Raw genomic sequence first — 20103 nt, 5'->3', positions numbered from 1 at the left:
TGAAGGGAGAGAGACGGGGCAGGCTGGAAGACACAGATCTGGGAGTCACATATGTAGAAAAAGGTTCCAGAGCTACAAAATTTCACGATCTTACCACCAAGGACTAGTTAAGGAGACTGAAATGTAGAGAATTCAGCTCAGAAAAAGTGCTAAGGTCAGTTGTAAAATGGCAGTGGCAGAAGTGAAAAGAGGGAAGAGACAAGGCACATTTAGAAGCTACTCGGGACGATAAATCTAAAGCAGCCGAGATAAAGGATGGAAACATTAAATCTGTCAAAGCAGCAAGGATGAGGACACTGGAGAGGGCAGGAGGGTGGGCTCCAGCTATCCAGAAGAGCCGGCAGGTAGGCTCACGCCACACCCGAGTCTCCCTATTTCAGTGGATGGGTGTGCGCTCAGAGCAGCTCCAGCCTGCTCCAGTCCTCAGCCCAGGCTCTGCAAACTGCAAAGCAGTTCTGAAATGTAAGACAGATCTTACACGCATCCCCATCTACCATTCCATTTTAACTGGGGACTCCATGCGTGAGCACAGAGGTGAGGGAGTGCTCACACTGGTGCCTGATGTGAGAAAACAGAAGCAACTGGGTAACGGGAAGAACCCTAGTCCCAGGAAGACAGTCAAAGGTGATCCCAGGGCCTGACAGTAACCCTAAACCGCCATCGCCAGACTCTAAAATCAACACTGCAGCGCTCTAGCCCACTCAGGCGTGCCACCTGGCATGCTACTCCCAGCCACCCCAGGGCCACTGCAACTAATTTGCTCTTGTGTCTCACAGCTGAACTAATAATAACGGCATCCAGTCAAGTCGAATAGGACCGTGAAAGCTCACGGATGGGCTGTAAGTCGGTTAAAGCTGGGTCAGCCCCATGCAGTTAGTAAAACCACACTGTTAATGTGTCTTCCACCACACACCAGGATTAAGAAAGAATGAAAAAGAGCACAGCAAACAAATTCAGTTACCCATGAATAACGTGGGAAATATGACTTTTTCTTGCCTAATAAAAGAAAGGAAAACATATTAAACAGTAATACAAATACTATTTCCACACCATGCCCTAAAATTAGTCCATGCCCACCTACACACAGCCCAGAAGAACTCAGAGTGGCTTACAAAAATAGAGACACGTTACATAAGAAACTACATAAAGTTATGGGGAAAAAAAAGAATGGTTTTGAGAGAATCCAGGGACCACACTCCACATGAAATGTGTGTCCTTTCAGATAGTGAGACAAAGGGTGACCACGATTGAAGGAAACAGCTCAGCACCTGGGAAGCAGGCACGGCAGCCCACGTTTCATGAACTGGCAGAAGTGATCAGAGACTAGACAAAATCCTGATTCCAAGAAGCCCTCCAGTGACCAGAATTTACAAAATACTTTTGAATCCCACAAAGCAATATGCCCAGTTAAGGTATATTGTTTTATGTTAGAAGGCTTCACTGCATCTAAAGTTTCAGCGGGTGGGAAGGTGGAACACACGTACACCCACACACACGCACACGCACACAAACCTACTTTGATGATGTCTCTCCCCCAAACAACCCTGCCACAGGTTTCCAGCGGCACTAGTGAGCTATCGCCACGGCGCCACAGACACCTCAGGAGAGGGAGGGAGGGAGGGCAGGTTCTGCAGTGGACTCAGGAGAGGGAGGGAGGGCAGGTTCTGCAGTGGACTCAGGAGAGGGAGGGAGGGCAGGTTCTGCAGTGGACCCAGGAGAGGGAGGGAGGGCAGGTTCTGCAGTGGACCCAGGAGAGGGAGGGAGGGCAGGTTCTACAGTGGACTCAGGAGAGGGAGGGAGGGCAGGCAGGTTCTGCAGTGGAGGGCTTTTTCAAATGGGGCGCTTTTCTCATGCTGAAACTACAAGCCATACTTCTACACTTCTATACAGACAGGCTTTTGTGTTCTTTAACCTGCCAGAGTGTGTAACGGACCTAGGAACTGCGATATCCTGCCCTTCCTTTTGCAGGTGGTACACAACATCTTGGTTTTTATCTGGTCAACAGGTCGGCAAGCCAGGCAGGCCAGAAGCCAGAATCGAAGCAAAGCGGCCAGAAAGTGAAAACACAGCAAAACCCACAAAAGAGTTATCCTCAGGAATACAGCAACTAGAAAGATAACTCCAGCAACAGTAGGTTCATACTTCAGTGTGCATACACAATCTACTTATCATATAAGCTAAACAACTCCCACAATAGCCAGTTCACAAAAGCATATTTCTTAATAGAAAAGACACAATGTAAAATGTCTATCATTTAAAACCAACATTAAGTATCTGCAAGTGTTCTGATTGGGAAGCACAGCCATTCCGGGTTCAGCTCAAGAAGTAAAGCCTACAATTGCATCTCGGATGCTCTCAAGGGGCAGGGGTGCAGCCAGTGTGCCCAAGGCCCGTTCCTGGCTTCAGCTCACCCTGAGGTCCCCACATCTCCCTGAGAGCAGGTTCACCTCTTGGCAATCCCTGCCCTGGCGCTCTGCCTTGGGAAGCAAGTGGCAGGCAGGAGTAGTGACCCTGAACAGACAGTGTCATCCTTCCCTCCTTGTGACTGTTCTTAAGGGCTTCCACATGCACAGGCACCTGTCCAACCTATCCATTTATGGTTCATGCCTGCTCTCATGTAAGGCACCTGAGGCCCATCAAGAAATACAATTCCAAGGAGAGACTAATAACTACTCTAGTAGAGGGTCATTATAAGTTGTAGGGAAAAATAATTAGGCACTGTTTCCAACATTTATGAAGACTACCCTAAACATTCTCCATATCATTTAGGGGAAATGGCTACTTTCATGTAAAACCATCCAGTCATTCCATTTACCATTCCAGTATAAAAACAAGGGCTGCCTCAAGTCTGCCTGAAACTCCTAAGCCTGAGGAAAATCAATTTTATATTTACTCCACCCAAGGAAACCCAATGGTTAGAATAAGGTTCTGATTTCAGCTGGGCGCAGTGGCAATCCCAGCACTCTGGGAGGCTGAGGCAGGAGGATCACTTGAGCCCAGGAGTTTGAGACCAGCCTAGGCAACACAGTGAGACTGCATCTCTTCCAAAGAAAAAAAAAATTATTTAAAAAATTTGTTAAAAAAAGAATAAAGTTCTAATTTGTATAGTGAGGTTTTAGAATGTGTTTTTAATACAAAATCCTTAATGAAACGTATATACCTCAGGGTAAAATTCTCTTAAGGGACAGAGATCAACCAAAACATTCCACTACAAGGAGAAGAGCCTTTTCACAGTGCACTGTGTGTCAAATCTGCTCCTTTATAAATGTCCCATAATTATTGAGGATGGCAGAAAGTGCCAGCTGCTTTAAGAAACTGTGAACATTTCTAGAGTTGTACCTGTTCTGCTTTCAGAGAAAAACAAGCAAGAATGACCTCTATGACTCAAAGCAGAGACAGTGGCAGGGGATCATGGGTGCCTGTTGGTTGCTTCAGTAACAACTACCTTAGGCAGCACCGTGAGCATCCCAGGCCACAGGTCCTAACAGTGACCCATATTAAGGCATACTTGTACAACCATGTATTACCATGGAGTATTTAAAAATAAGTAAATTGAGGTAGAATAATATACATGACATGGAAAGATAATGGCAATATAAGTCATGATAGGCACACTGCAAAGCAATATTTAAAGTAAAATCCCATAACTGTGTTACAAACAACTTAGAGCAGATGCATAAAAATATGATTTGACATGCCTTGGAATAACTGTAATGAATGCAGAAACAGTGTGAAGGCAGGAAACAATGACTTTTTAGTTCATATACTTCTATACCCACTGAAATTTTTTGCATTAAGGATGCTTCAATCTTAAGACAATTTTATTTCAGTCTTCAAAAGAGCCTTAACTTTATACAAAAGTTGTATTTCCTAAACTGTATTTGATCCAGTGCCTAAGTACTTCAGGGCTTTATATTTTTCCAAAATTCTCACAGGGGATGTCTGTTGTACAGTTTGCATATATTTAATTGTGATGCTCTCTTCTACCCCAAAAAAGTATTTGCAAGTCTGCCAGCCTGAAAGCACCTGGAGAACAGGGACCTTGTCACAGTCGTTTTGACTCACCAGAGCCTCACACTGCTGCCTTTCAAGAGTCTGCTTCCCAGGACAGAAGCCTCAGATTCAGGGTTCCTGGGGCAACAGACTCCACGGGGACGAGAGGACAACAACAGACATCATGTCCCCTGAGATTAGAATGATAACAGGCTGCAGGCAGGTTTGCCAAGCTGAGTTTACCTTTTCAAGGCTTCATTATGCTCACTTAATAATCTGTCACTTTACTACTCAAAAAATTATCACTTAAAACATTTAGGACTTACCCTTTGTCAAAGAAAGATGTATGCCCTGATCGAGAGAACTTTGTGCCATTGCCATTCAGCACCCCACAGTTAACATTCCCTGAAATATAGGATTTTCGTGATGCTTGGTCCTTTGCAAAATTCCTGCAAGCTGCTAATTTGGATTCTAAAGCCTATAAAAAAAAAAAAAGAAGGAATGATACGGTTGTCAAAACAGTAGCTGCACATAAAAATTTGCATTTCAAACCATTTCTATTTCAAGCCTCAAAACCTACTCATCTCAGTTGATAATGGTGGTTAGTTCAGCCATGATCAATCAACTTTCTAATAAAAAGGCAGAATACTTACGCTCCCTTTCGAATGAGCTCAGAATATTTTATTTTTTCCTCTTAGTGTTACTGAGGGAAATATACGTTATCTTCCCCTCACAAGTAAGAAGAGTGTGGCACGGGAGGTCGAACAGCAGACCCCAGGTCTCTTGCCCCATCCAGCGTTCATTTCTAAATTGTAGACTGTTGGTTGGTGTTAGGAGCAGGGTGTGTTTGGGGAGCAAGTACTATTAAAAAACCCAAAAATATCACTTGAGAATTTTTTTTAGGGCAGCCAATTCTTTCTCTAGGTTCTTCATTTTTTCTACTGCATGAGAATGAATAAGAACATTTACAACACTTTACATGAAATTAAAAGCTATTTTATTTCTGAGAGCACTCTGTAAAATGTTTAACTGATACCCTTTGTCTGTAATTAAATAATTCACCTGCAAATGACACTGGTCTTTTAGCATTTACCTCTCAATTGGGCACCCTTGTTTTGCACCTGTCACCACATCTGGCAAACACCAGGCTCTGCCAACACAGATGACATGGAGAGATCAGGCGTTTCTCATGTACTTCCACACGCTTAGACATCATCAACTGCCTCTTTCCCATAAACACTTTGCCCAGATCAAACCCCTCCTTCTCCAAAAAAAAAAAAATATATATATATATGTAAAAAATATATACACACACAATTCATGTCTATTATCCACAACAGTAAAGGACTGGGAATGCACAGCTCAATTAAATCCACAGGTAAAATATACTTCACTTTGAGAATCCATTTGGACCTCCTCCCCCCACATTTCAATAAGAGCTATTAAAGAAACAGCAACAACAGCTGGGCGCAGTGGCTCATCCCTGTAATCCCAGCACTTTGGGAGGCCGAGGCAGGTGGATCACTCAAGGCCAGGAGTTCGAGACCAGCCTGGCCAACATGGTGAAAACCTGTCTCTACTAAAGAAAAAAATTTTTTAAATTAGCTGGGTGTGGTGGCACGCACCTGTAATCCCAGCTATGCGGGAGGCTAAGGCACAAGAATCACTGGAACTCAGGAAGTAGAGACTGCAGTGAGCCTAGATGGCACCACCGCACTCTCGCCTGGGCGACGGAGTGAGACTCTGTCTCAAAAAAAAGAAACAGCAACAAAAACAGACAAACTTTTTTCTTCTCCTTCTTTCCTATGACAAAAGTACAATGACCTACTAAAATGACAATAGAAACAAGGAAGAGAGGTAATGACCTTGTAGGACAAACTCTGAATAAGCATAATTCAGCAATAATTCAGCAGCTTATCAAAGCTACACATACACAGTAGAAATTGAGAGCCATTCAATTCCTACATTCAAGACACGCGTTCATTCATTCAAATACATATTGAGTATCTATCACACGGCAGGCACAACTTATGTCTGAGACATCAGTGAGACATCCAAGCACAAGCACCAGGTCTTTTCAGGGGGAAAAGGGTGGTCTAGAGATTAAGATTTGAAAGATATCCCCACCCAGGGGTGGATGAAACTATGGTTGTGATTAAGAAGATCAGAAAATCAAGGACAGAACTCTGAGTAAAACCAATGTCGAAAGGGTGAGCAGATGAAGACCCTACAAGATGACTAAGAGGAATGGAAAGAAAGTTGGGAGCAGCCATGAAACAGCATCAGAGAAGCAGAGAAAAGAGGGCATTGAAAAAAAAAAAAAAAAAGGGGGTCAGTGTTGAATGCTTCAAGTAAAATTAGGACAGAACAGCATCCACTGGATTTGACAGCACTGAGATCACCAGTGAGCAGTTTTAGCGGCACGAGCAGGGGACAGAGCCCAGGCTAAAGTGTCTAGGGAGTGTGCATGCAGTCAAAATGCTAACAATAAACGGAGACACGCTTTCAAGAAGGTTTAAAGTATGCAATATGTACCACATAAGTATTACATATATTTATGTGAATAGCATGCAATACAGAAATATCAAAGTATACATGTATAATACATAACATATAATGTGTAATATGTAAACACTACACATAAATATTAACACATATATAGTAAAAGGCTGAAGATACAGGAGAAATAAAGATTTGAGGGTTGGAAGAAATGAGATCCAAAGCACAGATGGACAAAATTAGCCACAGGTAGGAATTTGCACTTTTACCACTGGGACAAAAAGGAGGAATGGCTACAAATAGAGGTAATAATAGGAGGGTAATAGCAGAAGATGATAAAAGAAATCAAAGAAGCTTAAAACAAATGGCCTTCATTTTCTCTGTGAAGGGGATGCAAGAGTCGAGAATGGCTTCCAGTCCAAGTCAGCGGACAAAGTGTAAAGAGGCATAAATGAAATATTCATAAAAGCCAACAAAGGCTGGTGGACAGCAGCAGACGCAGAGTGTTGATGACTTTTGGAGGTCGTTATTTTGATAACTCTTAGAAGACAGATTGTCAGCTGAATGTGTAAACCACACAAGGATGCCAAATTAAACTTTCATGCACCACTTCTGAATAAATTAAAGTACTAAAGCAAAACAAACAAGGAACAAAGAGAGACGACAATGTGGGGTTCAGGAATAGGCAGAACTAACCCAAGAGTAAAATGGAGAGAAATTCGAGAGCAACAACAACGCAGCAGCCCTCGAAGGCCATCAGGGCATCCTGCAGAGTGTGAAGAAGAAACTAGAAGATACGAGAGCAAAGAAAGGTACAGGTTTTTTCTACTCAAAAGAGAGAAGGGGAAACAAATGCTAGGAAAAGAAAGCAGCATACAGTCAGCTACAATATGAAATATTTAAAAAGCCGGTATGATTTTGAGTAAATTACAGTTAAAGAACAAAATTCTCAAAACACATTTGTTGAGTGGCACAAATATAAAGACCCACCCGAAAGTCCAGCATCTCCTCTGTGATGACACAGTAAATAATACATATATGGGCATTGTTACAAATGCTGTTTGACTAATTTTCCATTTTTAGAACCAACCAACAGAGAGCTCACACAGCTAGTAGAGGGCTCAGAAAGGGAATGCGGAGTGGGAGTGTCAGGGGAAGAAAGGGAGAGAACAGAGAGTTAAGATATAGCCTCATACTGGCCAGAAATGGTGGCTCACACCTGTAATCCCAGCACTTCGGGAGGCCAAGGCAGGCAGATCACCTGAAGTCAGGAGTTCGAGACCAGTGTGGCCAACATGGTGAACCCTGTCTCTACTAAAAATACAAAAATCAGCCAGGCATGGTGGCGGGTGCCTGTAATCCCAGCTACTCGGGAGGCTGAGGCAGGAGAATCACTTGAATCCGGGAGGCGGAGGTTGCAGCGAGCCGAGATCATGCCACTGCACTCCAGCCTTAGCAACAAAGCGAGACCCTGTCTCAAAAAAAAAAAAAGATATAACCTAATACATTCGGAAATGAAAGTTTAAGAACGTTAAAGTAATTTTTTTACAAGAACAAAAAATAAAAATAAAAATCTGGGAGGAGGTGATCTAAATTCCTCATCTCTTTGCTTAAAGTTGAGTAAATCGAGATAAACAGAAAAATAAGCATATTATTTCAAGTATTAAAGACAAATACTCCAACACAGAGGATTTTAAAATGGTTATCTTGGGAGTGAAGAAAGATTACTCTAGGTACTATAGGAATGACCTATGCACTTTACTTTGTATTTTAACTTTAAAATGCAGGTTTAATCTGATGGTCAGAAAATAACCCCTATGATGAGCTGAAACAGGCAAACATAAGACCTGTGTCTTGGCCTCCCATATGTGCTTTAGATAAAGTATAATGCAATTTCTACATTTTTTAGAAAGTGTCACACACGAAAATAAGTGAAGGGGGTAGTAGATACTGGGAAATGGCAAGGGTTGGAGAGGTGAAAGTCACTAAGGGAAACAGGAATGGGCGCTAATGCTAGAAATGCAGACTTGATAGTGGCATAAATCCACATGGTTCTGCAACTGTTCCCAGTAATTCAGATGGCAGACATTCTATGTGGCCAGAGAGACCATGAAGTCAACAGTGACAGAGTAAGAGATGTGTGAGATCACCGATGAAAGAAAGGAAGTGAAAGCAAGAGATGGCAGATAAAAACAAACACACCAAAAAATGGGGTAATACTCTTGATGAAGTTAAAGAGTAGGTATGATACAGAGTAAAACACTGATTAAGCAAAAAATGGGTTTAATTTTTTTTTTTTTTTTTTTTTTTTTTTGAGACGGAGTCTTTGCTGTCTGTTGCCCAGGCTGGAGGACAGTGGTGCAATCTCGGCTCACTGCAACCTCCGCCTCCTGGGTTCCAGCGATTCTTCTGCCTCAGCCTCCCAAGTAGTGGGATTACAGGCACCTGCCACCACGCCAGAATAATTTTTGTATTATTAGTAGAGACGGGGTTTCACCATGTTGGCCAAGCTGGTCTCGAACTCCTAACCTCAAGTGATCTACCCACCTCAGCCTCCCAAAATGCTGGAATTACAGGTGTGAGCCACTGCATCTGGCTGGGTTTAATATTTCAGAAGCAAAACTGTTCTGGAATGCAAGGCTCACACCAAGAAGAAGGCACTGAAGTTGAGGTGGCCAAGGAACAATAAGGTGGGCAGGACTAAGAATAGAGAGTAACGCCATGAGTCAAATGTTAAAGTCCCACAAACACAAGACAAGCGAATGACCAGGAAGACGGCAGACAACAGTAAAGACCAAGATGAGGGTGGCAGAAGACACACAGCAGGCCTTAGACAAAGTATTCTAGACAAGGACAGAGGCGTCATGCTGTTGAAACAGGAATGGAGAACAGGAAGAATGCCCTGGTGGGAACCTCAGAGCTCAAGGTACAGGCTCTTCTGTAGGGGCATCCTGAAGTGTCATCTGAACTAGCCTCTGGCCAGTCAATGGATGCTTTTGCTTGTCAGCTTCATGACAGCCTTTACCACGGGAAAGTCTCCTTTCTTTCTTCCCTCACTTCAAATTAAGAAATAATTCAATACCTTGTCAGTGGAAACACCTAGTGATAAATAATTGAAACTTACCCCTACTTTCCGTAAGAGATCCCCCACGATGTTTAGTGCTGATATCCTAGCAGAGGGAGTTAGTGGACTGGTACCAAAACCGTTTGGTATAGCTAGAGAAAAATAAAAGCTGAGTGATTACACTTGCAGTTCCCTTGACATTTGGGTTTTGTTGTTGATGTTACAACGTAGTGTAACACTCAATGCAATATCAACAAACAACTTCCAACTATGGTCAAAGTACAGATACCATAAATAGGCTTAACCACTCTCCAATGGGTGGATATTTACATTATATCAAATTTTTATTTTTATATCAAATATATATATAATTAAATTATATCAAGTAATGCCACAAGGACATATACTCTTACACACCTAGACAAGTATTTCTGGAAAAAGAGATTCCTAAAAATAGAACTGCCGGCTCAGGCATATGTCCATTTTTTTCACCTTGACAGACCCTGCCAAAATGCTCTCTAAAAAGCCTGTACTAACATCAGCAATCTATGTGGAGATGACCTTGATAATACTAGATATTATTTTTTTTTTGACAATTTGATAGTCACATTGTTTTACTTTCTATTTCCATAGTAACTAGTCATTTGAATCTCTTCTGAAAATCAACTGTTTAGTCTTTGTACATTTCTCCACTGGTTTGTCTTTCCTCCTGTAATCTATCTGTAAGAGTTCTATACATTCTGGATATTCACCCTTTCTCGTACATACGTTGTATCTCTCAGGGTGACATTCATCTTGTAAACGCTGTGTTTTGCTAGAAGAACCTTTGGCTTCTTCATCTTAATGTCATAATCTTTCCCATACTTTCCCTTAGTATTTTTCTTTTTTTTTTTTTTTTTTTTTTACATTTAGATCATTTAATTCGCCTAGAAATTATAGTGGCTATAAGATACACATCTAATTTTTTTCCTCTAAATGGATAGCCAGTTGTCCTAGCATCATTTAGGGAAAACTCATCTCATCTGAAATGGTACTATAACTATTAATTAAATTCCCTAAATATATGAATATATTTCAGTTCCATTGAATTATTAGCCTATTCTATCAGAAGTATGCTACTTTAATTATTGTAATGTTAAAATATATTTTGGTATCTCAAAAGGCAAAGGTCCTTCTTGTTATGAGCCTACTTCAAACTTTTCTCGGCTGTTCTTGCACATTTACTATTCCAGAATAATTTTAATATCAACATATCAATTTTTTAAATCCTGTTAGGCTTTTTATTAGAAGTTGAAATTATAGATTGACTTGGGGAAAACGGTTATTGTAAGAAAATTCAGTCTTCCCATTCAGAATCATAGTATTTACCATGATATTTACCCACATCTTCTTCCACACTCAGTAAGGTTTTCAGTTATGCACATTTCTTAATTTTTAAGAGATAATATGACACCATGATTAAGGGTTCTTGAGCTGAACTACTGTATACAAATCCAGTTCAGCCACTGGGTAGTTACCTATATGTAAAAGGGGACAAATAACAACTACCTCATCATAAAGTTGTTGTGAAGTTTAAATCAGTTAATGTACTTTAAAAATGCATGTAGTAAGTACTCAATTTTTTATGTTTGTTTTCCACAGAGTGCTAATCAGCAACGAGAATACTTGAGTAGGGTTTTTGTTGTTTCTTATCCTTCTTCTCCTCTAGAATGCAATCTCATTGCAGGTAGGGGCTTTGTCTTACCACTGCGCTCCCAGCATCTAGAAAAATGCATGACATATAGCAGGTGCTCGATGTGCTATAAAACACTGCTGTACTGTTCTTGGCAGGGATTTCTAGATCTCATTTTTCCCTATTCAAGTTTTATATTTTAGGTGTTATTAAACCTGTGCTTTTATGGTAAGGTGCATTAAATGCTTTTTAGAAACAAACATTGTAGGCCAGACACAGTGGCTCACACCTGTAATCCCAGCACTTTGGGAGGCTGAGGTGGGTGGATCACCTGAGGTCAGGACTTTGAGACTGGCCTGACCAACACAGTGAAACCCTACAAAATTAGGTGGGTGTGGTGGAGGGTGCCTGTAATCCCAGCTACTTGGGAGGCTGAGGCAGGAGAATTGCTTGAACCTGGGAAGTGGAGGTTGCAATGAGCCGAGATCGCACCATTGCACTCTAGCCTGGGCAAAAAAAGCAAAACTCCATCTCAAAAAAAAAAAAAAGGAAAAGAAATATTGTAAAAAATAAAATACAATTAAAGAAAGACCACTTTAGAAAGACCAGCTCTAAGATCTCACCGATTTCTCTGACCACCTGCTGCTGCTCACAATTCTGTGTTTTTTTTTTGAGACAGAGTCTCGCTCTGTCACCCAGGCTGGAGTGCAATGGCGCAATCTTGGCTCACTGCAAGCTCCGCCTCCCAGGTTCACGCCATTCTCCTGCCTCAGCCTCCCGAGCAGCTGGGACTACAAGCGCCCGCCACCACGGCCGGCTGTTTTGTATTTTTAGTAGAGACGGGGTTTCACCGTGTTAGCCAGGATGGTCTCGATCTCCTGACCTAGTGATCCGTCTGCCTCAGCCTCCCAAAGTGCTGGGATTATAGGCGTGAACCACTGCGCCCTACCAATTCTGTACTTTCTTGTAATGAAATTGCAGTGATCTAGTACACAGCAGCTTTTAGGATAGCCCGTGAAAATTCATGCTATTGGTTCCAGACTAAAAACATATCTATTAAGCAAATACTACTGCCATACAGTTGGCACATCTCATGCTGTGTCAGAGCAGGCTCCATGTCCTGTTGACTCCCCAAGTCCCTGAATGAAAACTCTTAACGGGCTATTAAAAAAAAAAGGCGCACCACCTGTGGGTGTCACCTCAACTGAGGCTTTTCACTATTCTGATGAGTCTTCAACTAAAGAATTTTCAGATCTGCATAATTCTAATCAGTAACATAAAACCAAAACTGTTAGTCCTCAGATGTAATTGGGAAATCTTCAAATACACAAGCGGCTAGTCTGAAAAACTGACCGTGAGGGCTCCCGGTGACTGCTAATAATCTATTGCCTGCCCTTTGTCCTCAGCAGTAAACCTGGCACATACTAGTGTAATTAGTAACACCTTACGACCATATAGCACCTGCACATACTTTATCTGATATCATCTCGTAACAAGGCAAAGACAAGTTGAATTATCTACTCAAGGGCTACTGAGCACTTGAAATGTGGTTACTGTGACCAAGAAACTTAATTTTATATTTTATTTCATTTTAATATACATTTAAATAGCCACATGGACTGGTGATAATATACTGAGTGGCACAGACATACAGAGCTCACTGTACTAGTTGCCCACACAGCATTCTGAAAGATAAAACCCCATATTTTAAAAAGGGTGGGATGACAGCTTCAACATAGGGTGGGAAAAAAAAAAGCATGGGGGGGATTAGAGTAGCTGAAATATGAACTGCGAGCTGCAAAATCTAAACAAATCTCAATTGAGAGCTTCAGGATTCTATTGTAAGGCTCTATCTAGTGGCTACTAGATGGTTTTTCTGCTTATGTGGATTTAGAAAAACACACTGGCTGATGGCAATGTGAGCATTCTGTATGTGCCAATCATCAATCACTCCGAATGATGCTTTTGAAAATGGCAGCTCCTGAAGCATGTAACAGAATGGGCATGTCTACCCAAGCTGGTCTTACACGAGTCTGAAAGGCAACTTAATGATTCTCTGTACATTCTATGTAGAAAGGCCTCAGGTCTCCCAGGATATGGAAAGTGGCAAAAGGAAGAAATAAAACTGTATTTAAATACGATCCCCAAATCTGTATGTGACAGAGATGTGCACAAACACACACAAGCACACAATAGAAAAAAAAAACTCAAAATGTTAATGGTGGGTGCCTGTAAGTGGTAAGATAACATGATTTTTATTTTCTTTTTTTTTTCTGTGTTTTTAAAATTTTCTACCTAAACGTACTGCTGTAATCGCAAAATCTATTGCTATCATCAAAAAATAAACTTTCCTTAAAAACCTTTAACTTTTAGAAATCTCATGTTAAATGTAGCCATCATTTCACTGTTTCCTATGTATGAGTGGCCTAGGAAAACAATTCCTCCTTCTGTTTCACATAGCACTAGACTTCACCAACTTTTAAACTAAAATTACTCTTTAAACCTTAGCAACTGCCTTCAGCAACAAACCCCCTTCAGCTGATCATCTAACACGTGGCCTCAAAAAGAAAAGACATTACAAACCTTTCGGTGATGGAAAAGTGTTCTCCGTTCCTTTGCCAACAGGGGTAGCTGGCAAAGAGAGTGATGCTTGGACGGCGGAGTCCATCTTTTCACAGTCCAGAGTTGGAGAGCTAGGAGCCGACTTTCTAGTTACTTCCTGTTGTCTTTCCCGAACTGCTAGTTCTTGCCTTAAATCTGTAAAATATTCCAAACAAGGGCAGGAATATTCACTAGAGGGAGCAAATATATCAAGAAAAGTGACATCTAAAATGTCATAAAGATCTTCTTCCTAAATTACTATTTCTCAAAAACGAATTTCCTATTTAATTATTAACAACTTTTATTTCTAGGGGAATAAAAATGGCAAAACTACTGTCTAAATGATCTTGTAGAATTTAAAAATGCTACAATCTGAGAGAAATTACTTATGCTCGTATGCAAAAAGTAACAGTGCAGAGTCCACAGTACAATTCACACAAAAGTAAATATTCTTCACCAACTCATTTGCTTTTATTTTCAAATGTAGTTTTGGGGTTATTGCAAAATCAACTAAGTGCATTTTTGTAATTTTAAATGAGTTGGCATTAACTATTATTACTATGAAATATTTAGTTTTAGAAAAGTATTCGGAGTGGTTTAAATTTTTGTCATTCTTCTTGCTCTGTCGCCCAGGCTACAGTGCAGTGACACAATCTCGGCTCACTGCAACCTCCACCTCCTGGGTTGAAGAGATTCTCCTGCCTCAGCCTCCCAAGTAACTGGGATTACAGGGGCACACCACCACACCTGGCTAATTTTTTTTCTATTTTTAGTAGAGACAGGGTTTCACTATGTTGGTCAGGCTGGTCTCGAACTCCTAACCTCAAATGATCTGCCAGCCTTAGTCTCCCAAAGTTCTGGGATTACAGGTGTGAGCCATCACACCCAGCCAATATCAAGTTTTTAACCCAAAATTAATGTTATCTTTTCCGATTATGCAATTTAACCTACAGAATATTTGCTTATGTTAAAAAAGGAACAAAGTCATCCCCCTTTTGGGCATGTATCCAAAAGAATTCAAAACAGGATCTCAAAGAGGTATTTGCACACCCATGTTCACAGCGGCATCACTTGCAATAGCAAGAGATGGGAGCAACTCGATGTCCACCCACAGATGAACAGATAAAGAAAATGAATACATACAATGGAATATTATTCAGCCTTAAAAAAGAAGGAAATTTTGTCACATACTACACATGGATTAACCTTGAGGACATTATGCTAAGTAAAATAAACCAGTCACAAATACAGTATAATTTCCCTCACATGAGGTATCATAGAAAGTAGAACTGTGGTTGCCAGGGCTGAAAGGAAGGGAAAATGGGCAGTCGCTATTCAAAAGGTATAGTTTCAGTTTTGCAAGATGAAAAAGTTCTAAAAATTTGTTTACACAACAATTTGACTATACTTAACACTACTGGAGTGTCCACTTTAAAATGGTTAAGAAGCCAGGCACAGTGGCTCACACCTATAATCCCAACATTTTGGGAGACAGAACCAGAAGGATCACTTAAGGCCAAGGATTCAAGACCAGCCTGACCAACATACTGAGACCGTCTCCACAAAAAAAAATTTTTTTGCTTAGCCAGATGGAGCCAGGTGTGGTGGCTCACGTCTGTAATCCCAGCACTTTGGGAGGCCAAGGTGGCCAGATCACGAGGTCGGGAGTTCGAGACCAGCCTGACCAACATGGTGAAACCCCATCTCTACTAAAAATACAAAAATCAGCTGGGTGTGGTGGCGGGCACCTGTAATCCTAGCTACTTGGGAGGCTGAGGCAGGAGAATCGTTTGAACCTGGGAGGCGGAGTTTGCAGTGAGCCAAGATTGCACCACTGCACTCCAGCCTAGGCGAAAGTGTGAGACTATGCCTCAAAAAAAAGTTGACTCTAAGCTTCTTCTGGCATAGGGACAGTAAGGTAAGGGAGGACAAACACAGTTGTCCCTCAGTATATATGGTGATTGGTTCCAGGACCCCCATCTACACCAAAATTGGCGCATACTGAAGTCCCACAGTATATACAAAAAGTCCACCCTCCATATACAGGGTTTTGAAGGGCATGAATACTGTATGTTCAATCCGTGTTTGGTTGAAAAAAATCAGAGTATAAGTGGACAAATACAATTCAAACCCGTATTGTTCAAGGGTCACTTGTATTCTTTAAGTTATAAATTTTACCTCTTGCTTCATCCTTTAACCTCTGTACAGAGACCAACAAAGATTCCTTTTCATCAAGTTCACTTTCTAAAAATGCATTTCGTTCAATGGCCTGATTTAGCCTTTGTTCAAAGTCTTCCAGTGAAACTATTGTTGCCCTAAAAAGAAAAATTAGAGTACATGAATTAAATAAATAACATGTGCAAACAGATAGTACAAAAGGAAACTGTCAGTTTATCTCATGACATTTCCTGACCTAGCCAGCCTGGTCCCATTCAAAGAAGATGATCCTGCCCCTTCTTGACCACTGCTGGCACTTAGTATCTCTACCATTTGGGTAATATATGCAATATATTCTCTTAAATTCCCATCTATTCCTTAATGTTCCCTATGGAAAGGCTGTTCATTACACTATTTATAGCTCCACTGGGTTTTGAACACAATAAAGTTTACACATTTTCAGAAAGAAAACTTTTCAAAACTTGTAATATATGTAAGAGTTTGTTTAAAACATTAAGTCCCAAGTCAGGGAACCTAAGGCCTATTCACACTGACTTCCTAGAACTAAATCAAAAGGAAAACCCCAACTTTCCATACCTAAGTCACAAAAGGACCAGAGGCTATTCCCTTTGCTTGCTGCAACCACTCAGACATTTGCATAGGGTGTCCCTTTGTAACTTCAACTTCACTTCAGCCGCTGACTGGTTGCCCTCCACAACCAATCTGGCTGCTGCCTCCTTTATGCCCTGGAGCAGCCTGCCCACTTTTTTTACCTAGGGTATTATCATAGTGAATGTGCATATCTGTCACCCCCAAAGGTAGTGACCAGACTAGCTCCACATCTGCAAGTTTAGCATCATGTCAGTCACTTAAGACTTACTGGATAAATATTAAGGAAGGAAATATCAGGAAACAATTATAAAGTAATAGGAATTAAGTTTGGAATGGTTAAGAAACAACTAATTACAGATGCATAAAAGTTTGGCAACAGAGATAGCAAGCTACTGTAGGTTGCTCAGAAAATGTGAACTGAAATCAACATTTGAAGAAAACCCATCAGTCAGTATTAAAACAAAAGAGAATAAAAAGGAATAGAAATATAAAGACATATCAGCTAGAAGATAACTACAGAATCCAGGTATAAGATGTGAGGACCTACAGGAAGTATGGAAGTGTTAAGAGCACAGAGGGAAGATGGGGGAATGCACGAGACAGTTTTAAAAAAAAAAACCTAGGCTGGGCACAGTGGCTCACGCCTATAATCCTAGCACTTTGGGAGACCGAGGCAGGCAGATCACTTGATGCCAATAATTCAAGACCAGCCTGGCCAACATGGCAAAACCCTGTCTCTACTAAAAATACAAAAATTTGCTGGGTGTGGTGGCACATGCCTATAATTCCAGCTATTTGGAAGGCTGAGGCACAAGAATCTCTAGAACCTGGGAGGCAGAGGTTGCAGTGAGCCAAGATCATGCCACCACACTCCAGACTGGGCGACAATGCGAGACCCCGTCTCAAACAAAACAAAACAAAACAAAACCAATAGGATCGACCATAGTATATGAAAGAAAGAAAAAAGAAAAATTGAAAGAGAAAAGCTTTGAAGGGCATTATCTGGGAGATGAGGATTTGGGGTTCCTTTCCATCCGATGAGTTACAGGTGACATGAAACACCAGTCACAAATGTTCTGGGACTAAGATCTAGGGGAAGAGCCTAATAAAGATTTTAATCACTAATTACCAACATGGTTTTATTCTAACAAAATGCAGTCATTCGTTTACCTTTTGGCTCGCTCCAGGTCGTCGTTGGCCTGCTCCAGCTCTCTCACATACTTATGCAACTGCTCCTTAATGGCCCGAGCCTGACTTAAATCATCTTCTAACACTGAGACCTGCTTATAGCTCTGTGCATATTGATGCTCTAGCTTCTCCTGAAGGCATCGGTATAGGAAAGTACAAGTCATTGATATACAGTCCTCTTTAATAAAGAGGTAACTCAAGTTAAAAGGGTGGGGGGGAACCCGAGGAATTTACCCACACTCTTGTAACAATTATTTTAAAAACAACTAAATGACACATTCATTCTAAGTCCCTAAACTCTGTGTTAAATTCTGTCAACCATTCTCCTCTCAGAAAGAAACCCAGTAACAATCTCTCTGAAAAGTAGTAATATAAAAAGCCCTTGCCTCAAAATCCCCAAACTTGTTGAGGAAACCTCTGGGTTTTCAGGCTAAATGCGGCCCAGGGTAAGCACAGAGTTCAAATTCCCTACCTTTTCCCTGCCCACCCAACCTTCCCCAAACCCACCCACTGCCCAGACACTAAACACCCTCAAGCACGTGGCTACAGTAGATGGTGAAGGGCAGAGAAAGGAGTTAATCCTTTTGCTCCTGAAAATTCCTTTTAGAAGGGAAATTTTTAACCCAAACTAAACTCCAAAACTGAAAGGGCTATGAACAATAATGAAATAAATGCATATTCCCTATCAATATAATTATAAACATACAGCAGAATGACGTAATCTACCTGTCAAAACAAATAACCAGGTAGCTTTTGAAAATTATAGGAACTATAATAATATAGCTAGGAACATTATAGCTAGAAAAGTGACAGCTACAAAGTTGCAAAGTGAACTCCTAAACTCTAAACCATCTTTTCCCCTGGTTCCATAAAAGAAAACATTTTATTCAAAAATTCACTTTAAGCCTTTTTTTCTAAACCATTTTTGTCACCTGCTTCTCTTAAGCACCTGAAAAATATATTTCTCATTTTAATAAAACCCAACACATTAGACACCAGTGTCTACTGCTGCAGTTACCTTTAATGCCTCCACTTCATATTTCAGTCTTTGGTTATCAGCCTGCAAGTCTCTATTTCTTTGTTCAGCCTGTACTAATTGTGCCTCCAACTCTGCTTCTAATTCTCTGCTTCCTTCCTGGAATTCAACTAGCTCATCCCGAGCTTCCTGGAAGCTAATCAGAAACAAAGTGGGAAAGATGAGTTACACTAGGAACCACAGGGATCGTCTTGGAGGTGATTCTATAGCAATTCGATAATTTTTGCTTGAATGCTAATGCTCTCACAAAATACACTAAAGACAATCTGTTTTGCATCTCTTACTGTATATATTCAGGGTTCGATGAAGATGACAAGTCCAAAAAGGAGCCACAAGTTAGTGATTATAATATTTAACAAAAGTAAGGCTACATGGCTCAATACCATTAGCTTCTTCCACTACAGAACTCAGATGCGAGAAAAATGCATTTTTGCTTTCATTAAAGTAACAAATTTGGCATTTCTTTCTACCATATTCAACAGAAATCACAGATATTTTCACATCACCATAGAATCGTTGCATATATCTCTAAATACATTTATTCTCATGACTATTTCAAAATTAGGTATTTCAAAATTATTACATTCACTTCTGTATCTTTTTTTATTTAATGCGTTAATAGAGAAGTACATATTAGTATGCCACAAATTAGTTTAATATTTAGATAACTTTTTTCAATATAATTGATTTTCTTTGTAATTCTATTATTCTATGCATTTAAAATTATGCTGGCCGGGTGCGGTGGCTCAAGCCTGTAATCCCAGCACTTTGGGAGGCCGAGACGGGCGGATCATGAGGTCAGGAGATCGAGACCATCCTGGCTAACGAGACAGTGAAACCCCGACTCTACTAAAAAATATAAAAAACTAGCTGAGCCAGGTGGTGGGCGCCTGTAGTCCCAGCTACTCAGGAGGCTGAGGCAGGAGAATGGCGTAAACCCGGGAGGCGGAGCTTGCAGTGAGCTGAGATCCGGCCACTGCACTCCAGCCTGGGCGACAGAGCGAGACTCCGTCTCAAACAAACAAAAAAAATATATATTATACTGAGGAGTCCATAGGCTACCCCAGCCTATTAAGACATCTATGACACAGAAAAAGATTAAGAACCCTGCCATAGATACACACCTTTCATATCCACTGGCACAATAGAATAACTGACTTCGGTGACAATGATGAAAGGGCAGTAAAAGGTTTGATAAGACTTAGTAAACTCTGTTAACTAAAATAGGAAAATGTATCAATATTTTATTTAGAAAGATCTCGTTTTTAAAAAACAAATTTG

The 20103-nt window shown here is 40.8% G+C and overlaps 1 protein-coding gene across 3 annotated transcripts in view; it reads right to left on the bottom strand.

The window, feature by feature from the left end:
* Positions 1–20103, bottom strand: part of NDEL1 (nudE neurodevelopment protein 1 like 1) — a 56709-nt gene that overhangs the window by 4048 nt on the left and 32558 nt on the right. For 2 of the 3 annotated variants that reach the window (XM_037987327.2, XM_008010298.3), the window contains exons 3-8: positions 18805–18958; positions 17769–17917; positions 16008–16144; positions 13812–13985; positions 9617–9708; positions 4320–4471 (exon numbers count right to left, since the gene is read on the bottom strand). In XM_037987327.2, coding sequence (XP_037843255.2) covers positions 4320–4471; positions 9617–9708; positions 13812–13985; positions 16008–16144; positions 17769–17917; positions 18805–18958 — 858 coding nt within the window. Of the gene's footprint in view, positions 1–961; positions 997–4319; positions 4472–9616; positions 9709–13811; positions 13986–16007; positions 16145–17768; positions 17918–18804; positions 18959–20103 lie in introns of all 3 variants that reach the window. The other variant, XM_037987328.2, reaches the window with a different exon arrangement.

This window comes from Chlorocebus sabaeus, chromosome 16, assembly GCF_047675955.1.
Source record: "Chlorocebus sabaeus isolate Y175 chromosome 16, mChlSab1.0.hap1, whole genome shotgun sequence".
NCBI lineage: Eukaryota > Metazoa > Chordata > Mammalia > Primates > Cercopithecidae > Chlorocebus > Chlorocebus sabaeus.
The sequence above is the reverse complement of the archived record's forward strand: the minus strand, read 5'-3'. Positions and strand labels throughout refer to the sequence as shown.